Source organism: Arachis ipaensis, chromosome B9, assembly GCF_059453495.1.
Source record: "Arachis ipaensis isolate K30076 ecotype BB chromosome B9, ASM5945349v1, whole genome shotgun sequence".
Classification (NCBI taxonomy): Eukaryota; Viridiplantae; Streptophyta; class Magnoliopsida; order Fabales; family Fabaceae; genus Arachis; species Arachis ipaensis.
Window position 1 is genome coordinate 18,232,983 of NC_142444.1, and position 23,042 is coordinate 18,256,024.

At 37.9% G+C, this 23,042-nt stretch overlaps 1 protein-coding gene across 1 annotated transcript; it reads left to right on the forward strand.

Moving 5' to 3' along the window:
- The first annotated feature begins 9,341 nt into the window (after positions 1-9,341).
- LOC107618017 (phospholipid:diacylglycerol acyltransferase 1) lies at positions 9,342-15,629 on the forward strand. The gene is made up of 6 exons (XM_016319940.3): positions 9,342-10,232; positions 12,225-12,447; positions 12,673-12,956; positions 13,306-13,615; positions 13,995-14,254; positions 14,894-15,629. Exons 1-6 carry the CDS (start codon positions 9,748-9,750, stop codon positions 15,375-15,377), a joined length of 2,046 nt encoding a protein of 681 aa, XP_016175426.1. The 5' UTR covers positions 9,342-9,747; the 3' UTR covers positions 15,378-15,629.
- Positions 15,630-23,042: the final 7,413 nt, after the last annotated feature.

Consider the following 23,042-nt stretch of genomic DNA (forward strand, 5'->3'; position numbering starts at 1 on the left):
AGTTTCTCCCAGATTTCTTTGGCTGTCTTGTATCTAGACACCTTTCGGTACTCTTCAAAGCTGATAGCATAGTGAAGAAGGTTGATGGATTTGGTATTCAGCTCCACTTTCTTCTTGTCGTCGTCATTCCATTCAGTTTCTTCTTTTGGAGTCACCACTCCATCAGCACTTATTTTTGTTGGAATCTTGGGGCCGCTTACTAAAATCTTCCATATGTTGTAGTCAATGGATTAGATGAAGATCCTCATCCTTTCTTTTTAGTAGGCATAGTTCTTCCCGTTGAACAAGGGAGGCCTATTGTTTGACTGGCCTTCAGTTAGAGTGTAGGCAACTGTGGTTGTACCCAAGTTGTTCTCTATTGGACCTTTGCTCGAAGCAATGAAGCTTGATTCTTGAGATCTTGGCGCTTGATACCAATGATACTGATCATAGCCACTCCATTATGTCACCCATCATTGGCACATATCAAGCCAGCAGGCAACCGTCTCTACCGATTCACCCACACCAATGAGCGGAGAGTCTTGCTTCGGTGACACAGTCACAAGCGAGAGTTTCCATTAGTGCTCTGCCCAAATTAACAGTATGGGTTAACTGCGCTCTGATACCAATTGAAGGTTGTAGAAGACTTAGAGAAGGGGGATTGAATCTATGACCTTCTTTTAATTTAATGAATTAACTCTTTAAACACAAACTTTCAATCTGAATCTGTTTGAACTCAGCAACGGAAAATTTATGAGACAATTTCTTTTTATCTCATGAATATCAGAAAACAGAACAGCGAATGGAAGAGAGAAGCTGACACCATCATGTATCCTGGTTCAGTTGCCTTGTGCACTGCAACCTACGTCCAGTCTCCACCACAACAGTGATGGAATTTCCACTATAGTTAAAGTATTAAATACACCAATTCCACAGGATTGACACAATCCTTTCCCAACTTGACTTGGCTATGCTAATACCTAACTCTTCACTCTTAGTGCTTACCCAACTAAGAAAGGGGTACCTCACAGGTACAAGATACAAGACACAATAAACAACCTAAAAAATCTGAAATCACTTTAGACTTTTCACTCAAGTGTATTATTCAGCCTCTTTCACTCTTTGGATTTTTCTTAAGCTCTCTCTTTCAGCCTTTTACCACTCAAGAAATTACAGAAATATATACATTGAAAATGAAATTACAATCTGTAAAACATGAAGGAGATTGATGCTTCAATAGCCTCTATTACTATGCGATGAACCAGATTTGCTTAACTTTGATTTCGTTTCTCATTCTGGCAGAATTCTCCTTTGATAGAAAGCACTGTCCAAGTTAATGAAATCTCTCAGAGAAGACTTCTTAGAATACGAACTTCAAACCCTGGTTCTCTCTCCTTGCTTCACCAGAAACAAATTTTTTTTCTTTTTGTATCTCCTTGCATGTTGCTGAGATGCTCTCTTCCAAGTCAACCCTCGAGCTTTGTGCTTCACCAACTTAGCCGTTCACTTTATTCCATTAATCCCCAATATGGAATTTTGAAAAAGATCTCTTTTTCTTGACCGAAAGACTCAGAATAGCAAAGAAGAAAAGTTTTCAATGGCAATCCCACATCTGAGCCCTTGAGATACTACTTGATCCCCAAGAAACAATCTTGGCCTTTGATTCACAGCAGTATGTCTCAGACATCACTTTTTCATATATCTCAAAATGAAGTAACAGAGAGTTGGAGAAGGAGGGGAGAAAGTAAGATGCATATAAAAGGAAATGAATCACCTTTAGCCTCTGATTTAGCTTGATATGGTTTGATTTGGGTGATTTGACCTCAACCCCTTTTTGCTTAACCCTTCTCTTTCTTTCTTCTTTGGTGAATGAATTTGGGTAATTAGCCCAATAAAATTAATGTTTGTCATCATCAATTATGTTAATTAATTTCTTAACTCAACAGACCCTAATCTAATGCCCCCACCATTTGGCCGTAGACCCAAAAGCCAAACCAGTGGCTCAAAGAAGAAGGAAAATGTCACCCGACCGAGCATCCGAAGTCAGAAAACAAGTCAAAGTCCTGATCGAAGCAGGTTTTATCCGAAAACTTCCTTACACGACCTGATTGGCCAACGTTGAACTAGTCAAGAAGGCAAACAGCAAGTGGCGAATGTGCATTGATTACACGGACGTGAAAAAAGCCTGTCCTAAAGACACTTTACCCTACCAAACATTGATGGACTAGTCGACACCGCCTTGGGACATCAATACCTCAGCTTCATGCACGCCTACTCTGGGTACATTCAAATACCTATGTATCGGCCTGACGAGAAGAAAACCGCCTTTGTAACCCCCGACGGCATGTATTGCTCGGGGCCACCTACCAGAGGTTCGTCACCAAAATCTTTAGAGACCTCTCTGGAACCAAGTTGGAGATCTACATCAATGACATGTTTGCCAAAACCCAAACCAGCGAGGAGCTCATCAATGACCTTGAACTCGTACAGGACACCTTAAGGAAGCACTGAAGGGGCCTTAACCCGATGAAGTACACTTTTGGGATGGAAGTCGAAAAGTTCCTAGGCTTCATGATCACTCTACGGGGAGTAGAGGCAAACCCAAAAAAATATAAGGCCATTTTTGAGATGAGCAGCCCGGAAAGTCTCAAGGACGTCCAAAGGCTGACCGGTTGATTAGTCGCTCTTTCTCGCTTCCTCGGAGCCTCGGCTCAGAAGGCCATCCCTTTCTTCAAACTCATGAAAAAGTGTATAAATTTTAAATGGGAATCCATGCGAGAAAGCCTTCCAACACTTTAAAAAAGTGTTGGCAGAACCCCCATACTCTCCAAACCCATAACGGGAGAGACACTTTACCTTTACTTGTCCATAACGGAGGAAGCACTAGCTGCAGCGCTCATCCAAGAAGACGAGCAAAAAGTACAAAGTCTCATATACTTCATAAGCAAGGTCTTCCAGAGTGCAGAAACACGCTACTCCTGACTCAAAAAGCTCGGCTTCGCACTACTTACAGCCTCCCAACGCCTCTGACAATACTTCCAGACCTACCCCATTACAATCCAAATAGACCAGGCAGTTAGGCAAGTACTTAAGAAGCCAGACCTTGCAGAACGGATGCTCGCATGGTCCGCCAAATTATCACAATACCAAATCAGATTCGAGGCCAAGAATGCCATTAAGGCCCAGGCTATGGCAAACTTCAAAGCCGAAATGACCCCAGAAAACAAACCCACAGAAACCTGGAAACTCCATGTGGACGGCTCATTGAACACCAGCTCAGAAAGTGCAGGAATAATACTGGAAAACGAAAATGGAATCATCATCAAACAATCTATCCGGTATGAGTTTTCGATATCCAACAATTAAGCCGAATATGAAGTCCTCCTAGCCAGACTGACGTTAGCCAAAGAAGTCAGTGCAAGAGTGGTAGAAGTCTACACTGACTCCCAGGTGGTCAGCTCCCAAATTAACGGAGGCTACCAAAAATGGGACCCTCTGCTAAAGCAATACCTAGCCAAGGTGAAAGAACTGACGGTCGAGTTTGACAAAGTAACCGTCCAACACGTTCCCAGGGAACAGAATGCAAAGGTTAACTTACTCTCGAAATTAGCAAGTACCAAACCAGTCCTGGGAAACTGATCACTAGTCCAGGAGGTCATTAGGACACCATTCGTCTCGGTCATGACCTCAGTCGACCTCCCCATCATGAGCCAGCACTCTTGGACCTTCCCAATCCTCCAATACCTCACGAACGGAACATTACCCGAGGATTCCAAGGAAGCAAAATGCTTATAGTGGGAACCCATAAACTACAACACAATAGCAGAACAATTATACGAGCGCGGACTCTCACAACCCCTCTTTAAATGCATAGAATTTGGCGACATGGACTACGTACTTCGTGAAATTCATGAAGGATGTTGCAGCCACCATGTGGGGGGAAATACCCTGGCCCAGAAGGTTATCCAAGCAGGGTAATTTTGGCCTTCCATTATTAAAGACTCCCTTTAACTGCTCAAAAATTGCGACAAGTGCCAAATTCACGCTGACTTCCACTAGGTCACCCCTCATCAACTGAGCGTCATAACGATAAATCGGCCATTCGAAACCCGGGAAATCGACCTCGTTGGTCCCTTCTGCATGGCTCCCGGGCAGCTTCGATACCTCATCATTGCCATCGACTACTACACTAATTGAATCGAGGTCGAATCCTTGGCCTCCATCACGGCCACCCAATGCCGGAAGTTCTTCTGGAGACACGTTATAACCCGATTTGGAATCCCAGAGATTGTAATCTTGGACAACGGGACCCAATTCATGGACAAACAGTTCAAAGAATTCGTGGAAGGACTCAGCATCTCCTAATGGTTCAGTTCGGTAAAGCATCCATAGACAAATGGACAAGTAGAAGCGGCCAACAAAATAATAGTGAAAGGAATCAAGAAGTGGCTTGACGAGGCTAAAGGATTATGGGGTAATGAGCTCAGATCCGTCCTCTGGTCGTACCGGACCTCCCCCCAAACCTCGACCGGAAAGACCATCTTTCGGCTAACATACGACCTAGAAGCCATCATTCCGGTAGAAGTCGGGGAACCCAGCCCACGAAGAACCGTGGGAGGACACGATGAGGGAGCAGAGTGAGACCTCACAGACGAGGTCAGGAGTATAGTATATCTATGGGAGCTAGCCCTAAAGCAGAGGATAAGCCTAAGATACAATCGCAGTACGGTGCGACAGGACTTTGGGGCAGGAGAACTCGTCTTACGGCAAAACGACATCGTCCCCCACCCCCGGAGAAGGGAAGCTCACACCCAACTGGGAGGGCCCCTACTGGATCAAAGCGGTAATCGAGAAAGGAGCGTACAAACTCGAGCGATTAGACAGGACCAAACTCCCAAGATCTTGGAACGCCACCAACTTACAGCGCTACTACACGTAGAAGCATCCTCCCAAACGTCGAGATCAAAGTTGTTCACATTTTCTTTCCATTTTTTATTTTTTATTATTTTTATCTTTTTCTTCATTTTAAGTTGTTACCGTCTTATTGTTTCTTTACCGAGTACTCTTTCCTACCTACACCGGGAGGTTTTAACGAGGCCCACACTTTAAATAAAATTCACCTTTTTTCTTCCAAACACATTGCCATATCCGGTTGCATGAACCAAACGTGGCTAACCCTGGGGACTGATCACCCCCGAGGCTAAATACACGGATATCTATAACTGAGCAAGTGTCTAACACAGCCCACCAAGAGGACAGCAATACACAAACGGCCCACCAAGAGGCCATAAAACACTCTTAAAATTGAAAAAATGGCCTAATTAATTTCAAAATAAACGAGTAAAAGTAGCGGCCGAACAAACGGCTTACATACAAACAAAGTGTCATGCCAAGAAACAGCCTACAAACTTAAGAAAAATTACAAAGAAAATTCACTCAAGATATACAATCTGATAATCCTCGATGGTCTTGAACACTCCCATCATGCATGCATTCACACCCAGAGAAAGGACCAGAGCATGGGCCCTTATCATCTCCCCGGTAGCCGAGATCGCGCCCTTAACATCCTCTAGCAACGTCCCCTTGTCTTTCTTCAGCTTTAGCACCTCTACCCGAAGAGCCTCTGCCTTGGCAAGCAGGGAGGCGGCCTGCAACTCAGTGTCCGAAGCCCGCTTCTGTTCGCCTACTAGTTGAGTAAGTAGCGAAGTCTTAACCTCAAAGAGACGAAGGAGCTCAGTCCCAGCATCCTCGGCGTCTTTGATGGCTTTCAAATGAGCCGTCTCTGCCGCCTCTAGCTTCTCTTTCAGCTTCCCAACATCAGCCTGAGATTGGCGAAGCTTCCCGTCTAGCAGCCCTACTTGGGCCAGCACCGGTTCTGCCTTGCGGACAATAACGGCAGAACGGAGGAGGGCCTGGTACACCGACTTTGCCTGACAGGCGATGTTGTAGTCCTGGAAAAATTCCTCCGTACGGGAAGGAGATGCTGATCTATGAAGGCCGGAGCATCAAAACTCGGGTCTATACAGAAGGCATCGCCCCCTCCTCCTCCACGTTTCTTCCGCTACTCCCCTCCGTAGTCTTCCTCCGCTTCCCGGCCACCTCAGGTGAAACCACCACGACCTCATCCTCGACCTCGGCGACAGCAATCCTCAATGAAGTGACGCCACCCGCCCCGACCGAAACCAAGTCCTGTAACATAGTCCGTGAATCTCCCTGAGGACAAGACTGAGGCATCGATGGCAAATCCTTGCCCTCCTCTTATGCGATGGCAGCCTTCAACCTCGCCAAATTCGTCAATCCCAGGCTATTTGAACTAAAAAATACAAAAGAAAAAAGCAGCATAAGTCTCAAACTCAGAAAACAAAACTACCAAGAAAGAAAGCAGCTAAAACACAAACCGATGTAAGTTCGACACGTCGCCGGATCACCCATGACGTCCCGGGGATTCAACAGATGCTCTCCGAATATCGACCATAGAACATTGACGATGTTCTTATTTTCCGGAGACAACGCATCATAGGTAACCCGTGTCAAGTACGATGCCCCAACCCCAAAATTCTAATACGTCGCGAAACGACATTTTCCCTCCAAGGTCAACCAGAAAGGGTAGTGCCCTCAAGCAAGACGCACCTTAAAATACTCGCTCTTGAACCCGTGAAAAGAATCCTCAAACAAGTCAAATATATATCGGTTAGGCTGGGCCCTAAACGACACATATCCCTTTTTGTTCTTCCCCTCCTTGGTCGGTAAGGTACACAAAAAGTAAAATAAAAAGACATTAACCCACACCGGAAGCTCCAAGTACTTGCAAACCAACACGAAGGTCCGAATGGCAGCTATTAGGGTGCAGCAGAGGCAGCGCCATAGAACAATGATTTAGCAGTGCCTGGACAAATTCCAAAAATGGGAGCCGTACCCCCAGCCACGTGAACATCGACTCATACACCTACATCCAGTCGGCAACTCGGGGCGAGTCGGGGTTTATGTAGCAAACCCTGTCGTCAGCACCCGAGAACATGGTCTCATACTGATGCTCTGCATCGCCGTCCCCACAGATCGCCCCCTGATTGCGAAGCCGCTGGAGATCTGCCTCCATCACCCTAGACTGTGTTCCCCATAATCAAAGGTCACCCAGTAATACGTTCGGAGAACACCATTGGCCGGGACCACGGAGCCCCAACACCCTCACTTCTCCGCCAGGTCATACCTAAAAAAGAGAGGGGCACCACCGTCAACCCACTAGAACCAGACGAAAGAAAATCACACAAACACCAATTTCCAGGGATGGGACCGAGCATGATCACTCTCTCGCTTCGGGGGGCAACTGTTACGGATCCGTTTACCTGGGTTTTGGCCTCCTTTTAACGGCTCAAACCGACCCTACAATCTCTAACCAACATTCGAATTCAAATACCTCCCTTATTTTAGCCAGATAATATAAGATGAGATAACTACCACCAGCTGTATAAATGGGAGCTAGAGGCCCCTTCAGGTACGTTATTCATTCCACTCACATATACTTCTTAGATCTATTCTGACTTAGGCGTCAGAGTGTCTTTGCAGACACCCACCCTCATCACTCCAATCAGACAATCCGACAACTATCTCGACTCGCAAATTTTCGATCCATCTCACAACTCGTATTAGAGATTTCTAATATGATATGTATATGATGAGTGAATCTATGTTACATTGATCATTTTAAAATGTTTAATAAATATTTACTGTTATATTAAATAATTGTTATACCATTAATAGTATATACAGACACTTTATTTAAGTGATAATTTATTTAAGAATGGATGTTTATTAAATTTTATATAATGTAAAATCATATTTTAGTAAGATTAATTAAAAAATAAAAAAATATTTAGAAGAAACATTTCTTATTCATTCTTGTCTTATCACATTTATTTATTTATTTATTTATTTATTTATTTATTTATTTATTTGTTTATTTATATTTGTGGACCTAAAATCATTGCACGACAGATTGCGAAACACATGCTGCAATAATTTTAGCGGAAATACTAGTTGACAAAGAAAGAGCTCTACAACAAGTGATAATCTTAAAGAATTTAAGGGCTATTTGGACAACTTTAAAAGTAACTTTTTTGAGTTTTTGACTTATGAAAAGTAGTAAATTAATATTTAGTGTAATTTTTAAAATTAAATTGCGGCTTTTTAAGAAGCTATTTAGGAGTTTATAGAAAAATTAAAAAAATGATTTTTCTCAAAATATTACTACTTTTTATCATATTTCTATAAAATAAACATTTTTAAAGCTAAAAATTCAAATACAAAATAACTTATTTACAAGTTATTTTTAACATAGTTATTTATTATTTAAATTATTTTCTCAAAAATAACTTAATTAAACTATTTATCCAAATTTAGGCTTAGTGTGTATGAAATTCACTCTACTTTTCTCTCAATATTTGAAAATTGGGACTTGAGCATGATCTTTTTTAAATGATAAAAGTTGTTAAACAGCTCTTTTTTTTCTTTCGAAAAGTTACGCAGATCTTTAATTGTTAAAGAACACTTATTTTTATATAAACTACAAAATTTAGAATATTCACGTTTATTTGTTACTTTAAAATAAGTTACATCTAAGTACATTGAATTATAAATATAATAAAATTTAAAATAAAAACAGATAATAGACATAAAAATTAATAATTTATGTAAAAATTTGTTAATATTTTTGGTTTAAAATATTTATAACTTTTGAAAGAATTTATAATTTTTTAGAAAGAAATGAAACAGTGAAAAGAAAATTTATGTATAATTCATTAATTCATATTCTAATTATTTAATAAAATTTATTAATTTTGATTTAGTAAAATAATATGACTAATAAATGTTATAGTAAGAAATTTTATGTTTATTGCTCTTCTTAAACCATAAATCTCTAATCTCTTGTTAAATACTTAAACAGTTTCATATGTATATTTTGTATATAAAAATATTATGCGTATATTAAAATTAATTATTTATTTATAAATATATATTATATTTAATTTATTTTTAATATATATTTTATATTTTAATATGTATTTTATTAAAAAATTAAATTAAATTATCATCAAATAACCAATGAAATCTTGCCAGGTTGTCAAACTTTGGATTCGAGAAATAGATTCTGTGTTGTCAGTTGGCGCAGCCAATGACCACTCCTTCCCAGCTTCACGATAATAATATATTTTTATTTTTCTATTCTGCTCGCTTAAAAAAAAAATAAAAAAATCAACAATATTACATGTATATTTAAATTAATTATTAATATAAAATATATATTAAAAATAAATTAAATAATATACATATTTATATATAAATACATAATAATTAATTTTAATGGTAGATACAACTAGCGTTTTTTAAAAAACAATAAATAAAAGAATAAAACACAAATAATTTGTGACCACTTTCCCTTCACTAATTCAACGATGCTCTAACCACCAAACACGCTACTTCAATCTCTGCTTCAATACCCCGCTCAAGTTCTCTGAAAAATAATTAAACCGTTTCTCCTTACAGAGTTGACCAAGCTTACCAAACGGTTTCTTCATATTTCTTTTATTATTATTTAAACTAATTTCTGCTGAAAATTCAACTTCAGAGAAGAATAACGCAATCTCATCCGTTTCTAATTTTCTATACTCTGAAAAGGGAAATTGAAACAAAAGAAAAAAAGGAAAATAAGAAAATAAGTGATAAATTTTCTCGAGAAAGCTCTGGGCTAGAAACGAGTTTGGTAGTAAGAAAATGTCTTCAGTTCGACGGAGAAGAGGATCGGAAGCTCAGAGCAAAGAGATTCAAGCCGAAGAGAACAACAAAGAAGAAGAAGAAGAAAAAGAACACGGAGAAGATGACAATGATAAGAACAAGAAGAAGAAGAAGATGAAAGATGAGAAGAACAAGGAGAAACAAGAGAAGAAGAGGAAGTGGTCCTGCATCGATAGCTGTTGCTGGTTCGTAGGGTGCATTTGCACGGTGTGGTGGTTGATGCTGTTCTTGTACAAGCTGATGCCGGCTTCGCTGCCGCAGTATGTGACGGAAGCGATCACGGGGCCGTTGCCGGACCCGCCGGGGGTGAAGCTGAAGAAGGAGGGGCTCACGGCAAAGCATCCGGTGGTGTTCGTGCCCGGTATCGTCACCGGTGGGCTTGAGCTCTGGGAGGGACATCAGTGTGCTGAAGGACTCTTCAGGAAACGCTTGTGGGGTGGCACCTTTGGAGAAGTCTACAGGAGGTAATTTTTATTTTCAGGCGCACTTTTATTTTGTGTTTTATATTTCAATACCTAACTTTTTGTTTATAAATAGCATAGTTATTTGGAATTTGGGTTGAGAAAGTATTGGTTTTTGGCTTTTTTTTTTTAAATGATCTGTGAGTGAACTACCAAAATAGCATCCGTGACAAAATAAGGTAGTTTCATTCTTTTGGTAATTACTTTGTCACACAGTTGACACCAGCTGACATTGCTGAAAGAAGTTTTTGTTGTTTTGCTAGTAATAAAATCTTTGGAGTGCTGTTTTCACAAGTGTTATTTATTTATTTATTGGTTTCTTATGGTATCCACCGGTCTGACAAGCCAACGGATTGCTACATATACAAGATGAGATTCGAACCTTAGACACTTGTTTAAGTGGATGAGTGAGCTAACTAAATGTTATTTAGGCATGCTCTTTTCAAGGGCACAGGTTGACATGACCATGTTTTTCGGAACAGATTAAGCTGACTTAAGAGTTGTTTTATGTCTAACAGTCATACTTATATAGGTAACTAATGGAGAACTTTATGTATAAATGAGTGAGCAATTTAGGTACATGACTGATGAGTCCAGTGAACAAATTTTTATCCATTATTATTGACTACAACATCCATTCTTAATTGGAGAGAGAATGGAAAGACAGTGCAAGAGGATTTCAATCCTTGTTTGTGGTTGTGGATGTGACTTTTTTTTTTTGGGTAGGTGGTTAATGATATATATAACATGGTTTGGTTGTGGAAAGTAATTGATGAGAGGTCCTTTTATGAGGGACGGGTCATTCTTACAACAGATGCTGGGAGGGTTAGTCAGAATCAAGAAAACAAGACAATGTTAATGGTACTTCTTTGTTTTCTGTTTCCATTAATGATGAGGATGTTGATTGAAAGTAACACTGAAATAATCGGAGACATCTAAGCATTGATGATATTTGGATTGTAAGATATTCACTGAACATGTCACTTCAATGCAGATTTTTGGATTTTGTCACTTTATTTCTGTTGTTGGTGAAATCAGTCAATGAACAAAGGAATTAAAAGGGAATTTTCCTTTTATGGTCTTATTGACTGATTAGGAAATTGCCTTAAGATGATTAAACTTTTCCCTTTGAAGGTGGTGGTTGCTGGTTTTTCTTTTTTATATTAAATTATATTTATTTTAATTAACTTTTCATCCAAATATAAGTGTGCTTTCAAGATTTGTGTCCTGTTAAATAATGTACCATCAGGTCACTGTTTTTCCTTTAAACTTCTTAGTTCAAACTCTTGCAAAGAATTCAGATATTTTCAGGTGCCTTTCCTTGTACCTCAACTTTCATTAGCTATGCGTATGCCACAAAGAATCATTTAGGAAGAGACATATTTAATTACCAGATTTTGAGGGTCGGCAAGGACTTGTTTGGATCAGTTAATTGATGATCCTGAGTGCTTGATTGGAAGAATTTCAGTGGCTTTATTGGGTAGGTGGGAAGGAATATTAGTCTTGAAAGTATACCATGTCTTGATATTACTCCTATTCCTTACAAAGACAAATAATTTTTGGAGCACACATGGGTTGAAAGATGTTGCAAAAAGTTTTAACCATTCAGCAATATGGTCAACCATTGAACTTCTGATATAGGAAGTTCCAGAATTATTGGAATGCATTCTCAAAAAGCATACAAATTTGCATACATAACCTACTTTTAACTACTGAAGTAATCTTTTGATGGAATTGAATATTACAGAAGTGCAAGTTTTGCTCGTCTCTCCAATTACCCCAAATGACAAAAAATTGCATTTCAAATGTTCTTTTGTTTTACTTTAGTGTATCAAGTATGTATATTAAGTATTAGATAGTTTTCAAAATTTAACTTCTTACAAGCAATTAGTTCTCTCTTAACATGCACAACTTGACGTGCACTTTTGATACTTCTAAGTCACCATATATAGCCAAGAAATTACATATTTTATTTATTTTATGAATTTTTTCTAGACCTTCATGCTGGGCGGAGCACATGTCGCTCGACAATGAAACAGGATTAGATCCACCTGGCATAAGAGTGAGGCCTGTCTCTGGACTTGTAGCTGCTGATTACTTTGCCCCTGGATATTTCGTTTGGGCAGTCCTAATTGCTAACTTGGCTCACATTGGTTATGAAGAGAAAAGCATGTACATGGCTGCATATGATTGGAGAATATCATTTCAGAACACTGAGGTATTGCTGGGGGTTTATGTAACTTTTAATTTTGGAAGTAAAGGGAGGGAAGGCAAGGGATTGAAGTGTAAAGTGAAGTTTCAGTTCTTCTTCAAACCCTCTCTGTCTTCCCTTTCCCTCCAACACTTAACTCAAAAACAAGTTATCTGTCTGTAGTGTTGTGTAACACAAGGAAATTCATTGATTATGCGCCTATATTTTTTTATTGATAAACTAACTGGTCAGGTGCGTGATCGAGCACTAAGTCGGATAAAAAGCAATATAGAACTTATGGTTGCTACTAATGGTGGGAACAAGGCAGTTATTCTTCCACATTCAATGGGTGTATTATACTTTCTTCATTTTATGAAGTGGGTGGAAGCACCGGCACCAATGGGTGGTGGGGGTGGATCAGATTGGTGTTCCAAATATATAAAGGCAGTTGTAAACATTGGTGGACCATTTTTAGGTGTTCCCAAGGCTATAGCAGGTCTTTTCTCAGCTGAAGCCAGGGATATTGCTGTTGCCAGGTAAAGTCACTTACTAACTAACAATACGGTGATCATTTCACTTTGATGCACTGATACTTATTTATATTTTATTTTATATTGTCAATTTCGTATGTTATGCTATAACCATATCTTATCCTACTATTTTGAAACAATGTCCTATCCTCATATCCTACAAAACCAGCTTAGATATTTCTTCTCTCCCCTCTTTAGAACTTCTTCTTTTAATTACAGATTTTTTAAGGAAATATTCATGTCCACATTTAGAACTTATGTCTTTTCTCATGTTCATGCTATAGTGCTTTAATCTTTCTGGCCGGCCAAACTGTTAAATATCATGATGAAATTTTGTTCTCTTCTCATGTTCAAGGGCGCTTGCACCGGGGTTTTTAGATAATGATCTTTTTCGCCTTCAAACCTTGCAACATGTAATGAGGATGACTCGCACTTGGGACTCAACTATGTCAATGATACCAAGAGGCGGGGAAACTATATGGGGTGGTCTTGATTGGTCACCAGAGGAAGGCTATACCCCTAGCGAGAGAAAGCAAAACTCTAACAATACTCAGTTAACAGGCCAAGAAACAAATAAAACAAATGTTAACTATGGAAGAATGATATCATTTGGCAGAGATGTGGCAGAGGCACCTTCCACTGAGATTGAGATGACTGACTTTCGAGTGAGCCTATTTCTAAAGTTTTGATAATTAATAAGGAATCTTGGAATTTCTATAGCCTTGTTTGTTTGTTCAGATTTCTTGTTGCTAACTTGTTATTATTATCTTATTCAGTCTAATATTTTGATATGAAAAAGATTAGTTTGCTAAGAAAATGATCCGTCAAAGATTGATATTATCTTCTTGTACTTGAATGATTAGCTCCACATGAAAAATCCATCCAAAGTGAGAACCCCTTTTGTTAGCAAATCAATATTCGTATTTAAGACTACAAATGAAACTAATTTGTTAACAAATTAATCTTTCTTTCAAGGGCTAAAATGGTGATTTACACTTTTCCAGACAGTATCTGTATAGTTAATACAAAGTTTCTTGTTAACAGGGTGCCATTAAGGGTCATAGCGTTGCAAATACCTCTTGTCGCGATGTGTGGACCGAATATCATGACATGGGAGTTGAGGGAGTAAGAGCTGTCGCTGAACATAAAGTTTACACAGCTAGCTCAATTATAGACCTGCTTCAATTTGTTGCTCCAAAAATGATGGCCCGTGGAAGTGCACATTTCTCTTATGGAATTGCTGACAACTTGGATGATCCTAAATATCAACACTACAAATATTGGTCAAACCCCTTGGAGACAAAGTAAGTAGTTTTGTCGCTCCACATTATTGAGTTATGATTGTTTGGAAGAATCATCAATTTGGTCCCCAAAAGATCAAAATGTTGATAATTTAATACACTTGTTAAGGATACCACAAATATGAAATTTTAATAGAAAACATAATTTTTTAAAGTTTTCAATGCATTGAGCACATTTATCATGCATAGAAAGTGTAAAATAGCCTTCTATTTTAACAGTCTCAACCAATGTTCTTATGACATTCTTTAGCTAAATCCCAAACTATATACATTGACAAATTAGTCCTTAAGAGATCAATTTGCAAGCAAATTAGTCCCTAAAATGTCTTTTGTTAACACTAACCAAATTCAATAGTAATAACATCGTTCATCATTAGAGTACTGTGGACTAATTAAATATCATTTAGGAACTAATTTGTTATACACATTTCTGAATTTGGTGTTTGGTGGTACCATTCCAAAATAAATTAGCTTCTTCGTGGTATTACTTGAATAATTATTATTGGTTGACTCTTGACTGCATCTTACTTAACATATGGGGTCTAGACTAAAACAATTTTCAACATCTATCTTCCATCTTATCCACCCTCCCAATCGGATGCTCTACCTTTTGCTATTCTAATATTTCAAATCTTTATGCAGACTACCAAATGCTCCAGACATGGAAATCTTCTCCATGTATGGAGTAGGCTTACCAACAGAAAGAGCCTATATTTACAAGTTATCTCCCTATGCTGAGTGCTACATTCCGTTTGAAATAGATACCACAGCAGAAGGTCCTGATGAAGCTAGCTGTCTGAAGGGTGGAGTCTATACTGTCGATGGTGATGAGACCGTGCCGGTTCTAAGCACGGGCTTCATGTGCGCGAAAGGTTGGCGCGGGAAAACCAGATTCAACCCTTTTGGGATTAAGACTTACATTAGAGAATATGAGCATTCTCCTCCAGCAAACTTTCTAGAAGGCAGGGGGACACAAAGTGGTGCCCATGTTGATATAATGGGAAATTTTGCATTGATTGAGGATGTTATAAGGGTGGCGGCAGGGGCCAAAGGAGAAGATCTGCAAGGCGATCAAGTGTATTCCGACATCTTTAAATGGTCTGAGAAAATTAAGTTACGCCTGTGAATTTCAATGGAAACTCTGGAACCGGTAGATGTGATCATGTTCAGTTTTTGATGGGATGGCATTCAGAAGTTGTGGCTTAGCTGATGAAAAACTGGCTCTATCCATGGAAGGATATTCAAATTGGTTGATTAGAAGGGTATGCATTGATTTGTATGTATTGTAATAAAATTGAGCATTTTATTTGTCATCTTCAATGGATATCGTGGCTAATAAAATAAAAGTGGGGACAGAGGTGGTGGTGTTACGTGTTAACCAAGTTATAGCGGGGTGGAACTTGAGAGTTAAGAGCCCCATTGGTCCATAATCACTTTTCATGGTTCTTTACCAAAAAAAAAAGTGTAAATGACACAACTGATCCTCAAGATTTTGCAAAATAGCATTCCACTCTATTTTTTAACTAAAAATGATATCCCCTCATTCTGTTTAATCTTAATATTTACTCTAATTTTTTTTATCAAAAATATAAAAGGGAAATCACCAAAAACTACCCGAAAAGTTGTGTTAGACAAAAAAAATCCATAATTGAAATTAGACCCATTTGAAAAGTTTCAAAAGTAATTTTTGTGAGTTTTTGACTTATGAAAAATAATAGTATTAATGTTTGGTGTAATTTTCAAAACTAAATTGTAATTTTTTAAAAAGCTATTAAGAGCTTATAGAAAAGTTAAAAAAATTACTTCTTTCATAATAAAATGTTTTTTAATCACATTTTTTTTAAATACGCATTTTTAGAACTAAAAACTCAAATACAAAATAACTTATTTATAAGTTACTTTTAATATAACCATTTATTTTTTACCCAAATTGAGCCCTAGTCTCTAACTCCTACAACTTGATCATTTGATAAAATTGACTAATAATAAACTCTAGTTCCTTTTTGTTAATAGGTGTCGAGGGAAGTTCAAATGGTGAAACTCGGATTTTGACAATTTCAAAGTTTGTTACCACAATTGAAGTCAGCGAATCTTGAGTAAGGCTCACAATGGGTAAGTAGAGTAGGATAGAGTTTGGATCCAATTCTGATCTTACCTGCAAATTGAGATTTTTATATAAACTCAATCATATTTTGTTTGTGGGTTAAGAATATCTCAATCATAATCTTATCTGTTTTTAATCCGCGGGTATCCAATCCTATCCGGATTATAAAAAAGATGTAATATTATTATATAACTTGATGATAATTTAAAATAGAACTGATTTTTATGTTAAAAAAAATATATTAAATTATTAAGATCTTCTTTTTAATAGTTAAAGATATTTTGCATTTAGTGAGAAATCTTTAATTTAACATCCACAATTTACATACCTGCGATTAAATTGCATGTTGTCATCCCTAACCCTGAGTGTGTGATTAGATTGCTTGGATTGAACGATTTCATGATACATATCTTGATCAATTTGTCCATATTATTAGAATTTTATGTGGTGAATTTATATTGACGGTTGGCTTTTATTATTGTAAAAGCCTCTATTAATGTTTAAATTTTTTATAATTAAGACTTGATCATTATAGAAAAAGATCTATATTTCTATTTAATTTTCTTGATCGCTAATAGATTTATCACGTGCCACTTTTAAAAAATTCGACAGAATATGTATTTTTAAATACTAAATTCTCACACTAATATTATCCCTCAACTACTTTATTCGTACAGTAATCATAAGCTTCAAAGATGGACATACATTGCTATTAATCTATATTCCTATTGTATTGGTATTCTAACTCTTATTATAGATTCCACAAATTCCACATACTTAACGTTTGGATACGAAATTTATGTCTCTTTTTTGTTTGTTTTTGGATTTGGAAAATTAAGATTTAATTTGAAACATCACCTTTTTGTTTTTGTTTTTAGGGGATGAATCTTCTTTTATGAAGTATGGAACTTGAGTTGAATGATTGCTTTTGTCAGTCTCTCTTGACAAGCACCACCCTCACGGCCTCACCAATCAAAAGAGTCACTGCCATACGGATTCTCACCCATCAAATCATTTGCTCAAGTAACTCCTTGAATATTAAATTTGTATAATAGTAGACATTAGATAATCACACAATAATGCATTTAATTTATAAAAAATAATTTACCCTTTATTACTAACGTTCTTGCTGGATTGCTTTTTTAGTTCTTTTTTTGTGTATTAATATAATTTTAATATATCTAATTTTAAAAATTCTAACTATATTATACTTGCCGTACAGAGTCAGTCCCAAATCCGAATAAAGGAGGGTTGTGTTAGGTCTTCGACAGCCAACATAACAACTTAGTCGAATCTTCATGACATGGATCAAAGATGTTATTGCGCTAAAGCTAGATCGTTGTCCGGAAGCAATGCGCTGTATGACTCATGTACAATGTCAAATGAGTAAGAGCCGCGACATCGAGGGTTCTTGCGTTTTCGTGAACGGACGAGGGTAAATAAGTTAGTTCACAAAGAAAAAGATAAAAGTCGGGGCGACAGAAAGTTAAGATTTGGGACATGGAACATAGGCACTCTAACAGAAAAATCTATGGAGGGGGTCGATACCATGACAAGGAAAAAGATTAACATCATGTGCCTACAAGAAACAAAATGAGTTGGTGCGAATGCTAGGGAGTTAGATACTACGGAAAAGGTGAAGAATAGGAATGTGGTAGGTATTATCGTGGATAAGCAGTGGAAGAAAGACGTAGTGGATGTCAAGAGGGTGGGGAGATCGGATCATCTATATCAAACTTGTGGTGGAAGGAAGTACTTTTCATGTGATTAGCGCCTATGCACCACAAATGGGTTCGGAAGAGCAACACAAGATAAGATTTTGGAAGGATCTCGAGAGTTTGGTCTAAGACATACCTTCGGGAGATAAGATTGTTTTAGGAGAAGATTTAAATGGTCATGTTCAAAGAGAAGTGACTGGGTATAGAAGTATTCATGGAGGTCATAGTTTTGGGGTAGTCAATACCGAGGGTAAAACTATTTTGAACTTTTTCTCAACCTTTGATCTCCTCATCGCAAATACATGTTTTAAAAAGAGAGACGAACATCTTATAACCTATAAGAGTGACATAACAAGTTCTCAAATCGACTTCTTCTTGTTAAGGAGAGTTGACCGAAAATTTTGCATTAATTGTAAAATTATTCCAGGAGAGAGTTTAACAACACAACATAGGATGCTTGTCATGAATTTTTGCGTTGAGCAAAAGTTGAGGAAAAGACATCATATGAAAAATCCAAGGACGAGGTGGTGACAGATGAAAGGTGAGGAACAAAGAAGCTTCCTAAGACGGGTAGAAGAAGAGGCAAAGTGGGATGGGAACGGAAGCGCAGAGAAGATGTGAAGAGAGATGATAGAAATTATTAGAAGAACAGCAAAAGAAAATTTTGGTGAATTTAGAGGGATAGGACCAAGAGACAAGGAGTCCTGGTGGTGGAATGCGAGTGTATAAGAAAAGATAAAAGCAAAAAGCGTGTGCTTTAAAGAGTGGTCTTTGTGCCGCAATGCAGATAATTGGAAAAATATAAAGCGGCTAAGAAAGAAACAAAAGTGGCTGTAAGCGAAGCAAGAACAAGAGCATATGAGGGTCTCTACCAATTCTTAGGCACGAAAGAAGGAGAAAAAAGTATATATAGAATCGCAAAGAACCGTGAAAGAAGAACGAGAGACTTCGATCAGGTTAAGTGCATAAAGAATAAAGACGAGGAGGTGTTAGTTCAAGAGGAGAAGATCAATGAAAGGTGAAAGAGCTACTTCTATGAGTTATTTAATGAAAGACAGAAGACTCTTCCGAGCCTTGGTCGGTTATGCACGAGGGAAGAAGATCAAAACTTCGAATACTATCGAAGGATTAGAGACTTCGAAGTAAAAGAGGCTCTAAAGCGGATGAAAAATGGTAGGACAGTAGGACCCGATAATATCTCAATTGAAGTTTGGAAGGACCTTGGAGAGAAATGCGTCAGTTGGTTAACCAAGCTTTTTAAGGTCTAAGAAGATGCCAGATAAGTGGAGAAAGATCACCTTGGTACCTATCTATATGAGTAAAGGGGATATACAAAGTTGCAAAAACTATAGAGGGATCAAGCTCATAAGCCATACCATGAAGTTATGGGAAAGGGTGAAAGAACAGAGACTGAGACAAGAGACACAAGTAACAGAGAATCAATTTGGTTTCATACCAGGCAAATCCACCACTGAAACGATATACCTGTTAAGAAGGATGATAGAGAGGTATCGTAGTAATAAAAAGGATCTACATATGGTGTTTATTGATTTGGAAAAAGCGTACGATAGGGTACCAAGGGAGGTCTTATGGAAGATTTTAGAAAAACAAGAGAGTAAGGATCGCATATATTCGGGCAATTAAAGACATGTATGATAGAGCTACAGCTAGTGTGAAAACTCAAGATGGTGTAATAGAGAAATTTCTTATTGGTATAGGATTACACCAAGAATCATCCTTAAGTCCATACCTTTTCACATTAGTCTTAAAAGTACCCACAGAGCATATCCAAAAGCCTGTACCATGGTGCATGCTTTTTGCCGATGATATCATCCTTATAGGAGAGTCAAGAAAAGACCTAAATAAGAAGTTGGAGTTATGGAGAGAAGCTCTAGAAGTGTATGGTCTGCGCATAAGCTGTAATAAGACGGAATATATGGAATGTAAGTTCGGCCTGCGAAGGAAAAACCCTAATATAGAGGTGAAGATTGGAGATAACATCCTACGAAAAGTTAAGAGTTTTAAGTATCTTGGGTGCATCATACAGAATAATGGAGAGATTGAACAGGATGTAAATCATATGATCCAAGCAGGTTGGTCAAAATGGCAGAGTGCATCTAATTTTATATGTGACAAAAAGTGCCTTTAAAACTTAAAGGTAAATTCTATTGCACTACTATCAGACCGGCTATGTTTTATGGTACAGAGTGTTAGGCGGCCAAACGGGAGCACAAACATAAGTTAAGTGTAGCAGAGATGAAGATATTGAGATGGATAAGTGGTCATACGCGATTGGATAGAATAAGGAATGAAGATATAAGAGAGAGAGAGAGAGAGAGAGAGAGAGAGAGAGTTGGAGTAGCATCTATTATGGAAAATATGGTAGAATCGCCTCTCAGGTGATTCGAACATGTGAGAAGAAGACTGACAGAACACCCAGTCAAGAGGGTGGATGAGATGGAAGATGGACAAGGGGAGAAAGGCAGAGGAAGACCTAAGAAAACCATCTATGAGGTGGTCAAACGAGATCTACATGTAAATGATCTCTCTATAGACTTGATACATGATAGAGCTCAATGGCGTCATTTGATTCATGTAACCGATCCTACCTAGTGGGACAAGGCTTTGTTGTTGTTGTTGTTGTTGTTGTTGTTGTTGTTGTTATAATTTAAAAAATGTTTAATATAAGCATGCAAGGGATTTGTAGATCCTATTTTTCCGAGGTAATGTTTTTATGTGAAACCAAAAATATTACTTTGATTATTCGAGCTCATTGTAGCAAAACAGGTTTCAAACAATGTCATTGTATGGACCTAAGAGAGAGTGCTAGAGAACTAGTGTTGACATGGAAAGAAACAGTGGATGTGACAGTTATGAATAGTGAGGGTTTCTTTATTCAATTTTGCTGGACAGACCAGACTAACCAACAAATATGGGATGTGGTGGCAGTGCATCTGCATATAGCCGAACAGAATAGAGTTGAACAATTCAATAGAATCACCAAAATAAGAGTTGGAGACAACAATCATTTTCTAGTGATAGGTGACTTTAACATAATCTCAGCTTTTTACGAGAAAGAAGGAGGAAGAATGAAATCAGCATCTTCAGTCAATGACTTCAACAATTTTATCAATGATGGGAAATTGGTAGATCTAGGCTATCAGGGCAGCAAGTACACTTGGAGTAATAGACAATTTGAAGGGAACCTCATTAGAGAACAACTGGATAGAGCTCTAGTATCTCATTCACTCAGATCAGCCTACTCGAATGCTACAGTTATCCACTTAGAAGATACATGTTTGGATCACCGCCCCCTGCTGCTATTGTCAGAAGTTGATGGTAGAAAATTAAAGAGACGATTTCGATTTCAAGAAAGATAGTGTGAGAGTGAAGAACTTATGAACCTTGTGAAATAGGCATGGCAAGTTCAAGTAAAAGGGTCCCCAATGTTCAATTTTTTCAGCAAGCTCAAGACTTTTAGGCATTTGATTGTCAATTGGTAATGATCAACCACTAGTAATACCAAAGAGATGATTAAAGAGTTGCAAAAAGACCTGGAAGTGGAAAAAGAAAAAGGGGTAGAAGCAGATAAGCTAAAGATTCTTCAAAAAGAAGTTGAACTGGAAGAGACATACATGAATGAGGAGCGCTATTGGAAGAAAAAAGTCTCGTGTTCAATGGTTAAAATGGGGGGGGGGGGGGAGGGATCAAAACACCAAGTATTTTCATGAAAAATTCCAAAGTCAAAGCAGAAAGAACAAAATTCATAGGCTGACTGATAATTCGGGTACCAGCCACTCAGACCCAAACTGTATTGCTCTGACTGCAATTGAGTATTATCAACAATTGTTCAACACTTCAAACCCATGATCAACAGCTCAAGAATTGCTTAATATGGAAACTACAGTGGACGCTGAAATGAATTGAAGATTAACTAGAAGATTCTTAGAAGAAGAGATAAAAAAGGTCACATTTTCTATAAATCCTTCCTCTGCACCGGGAGACGATGGCTTCACAGCTAAGTTCTTTCAGCACTACTAGAAAATCATTAAGAAGGACTTAGTTGAGGCGGTGTGGAGCTTCTTTTAAAGAGGCAAAATGCTTCGGGCTCTGAACTATACTCAAATTTGCTTAATTCCTAAGGTGCCAAATACAGATTCTATGAGTCAAATTAAACCCATCAGTCTAAGCCCGGTCTTCTATAAGGTAATTTCTAAGATTCTAGTTCATCATATGCAAGGAATTCTTTCTAAGATAATCAGTGACAATCAAAGTGCTTTCATTAAGGGTAGATTAATAAGTGACAACATATTGATTGCTCGTGAGCTAATGCATTTTCTCAAAAATAAAAGCTATGGGAATCAGAAAATAGCATTGAAATTAGACATGAGTAAGGCGTATGATAGAGTAGAGTGGTGTTTTGTTTGGGAGATAATGAAGAAACTGGACTTTTACATAAAAAAATAAATTGATTGGATAAAGGAGTGTGTTACATCAGTGTCCGACTCTATTATTGTGGATGGTCAACCACATGGTTTCTTTAAGCCATGTAGGGGATTGAGACCAGACGATCCTCTTTTCCCCTATCTTTTCCTAATTTGTGTAGAAGGGATTTCCCAACTGCTCCACAAAGGAGGACAAAGAGGTGATTTCACGGGATTAAGACCGAATAATAGATGTCTAACAATCAGCCACTTATTCTTTGCAGATAACTCTATCATTTTTTATGAAGTAAACGCTACTGAATGTCAGAAGATGATTGAAGCGTTGAATACCTATAGCGAACTAAGTGGTCAGACCATTAATCTTAACAAATCTTCCCTCTTCTTCAGCAGAAATACTACTATACAGAACCGCGACACCTTATCATAAATACTCCATAGTCCTCATGTGGGTAACCAGAATAAATATCTTATGCTGCCGGCAGTTATTCACATATCCAAAAAACAAACTTTTAGCTATACAAGGT

Excerpts from the sequence above, each read along its gene's own strand:
- LOC107618017 (XM_016319940.3), top strand. The coding sequence starts at position 9,748 with ATGTCTTCAGTTCGACGGAGAAGAGGATCGGAAGCTCAGAGCAAAGAG. Across the intron at positions 13,616-13,994 it reads TTGAGATGACTGACTTTCGA|GGTGCCATTAAGGGTCATAG; the intron begins GTGAGCCTATTT and ends TCTTGTTAACAG. Across the intron at positions 14,255-14,893 it reads TCAAACCCCTTGGAGACAAA|ACTACCAAATGCTCCAGACA; the intron begins GTAAGTAGTTTT and ends ATCTTTATGCAG.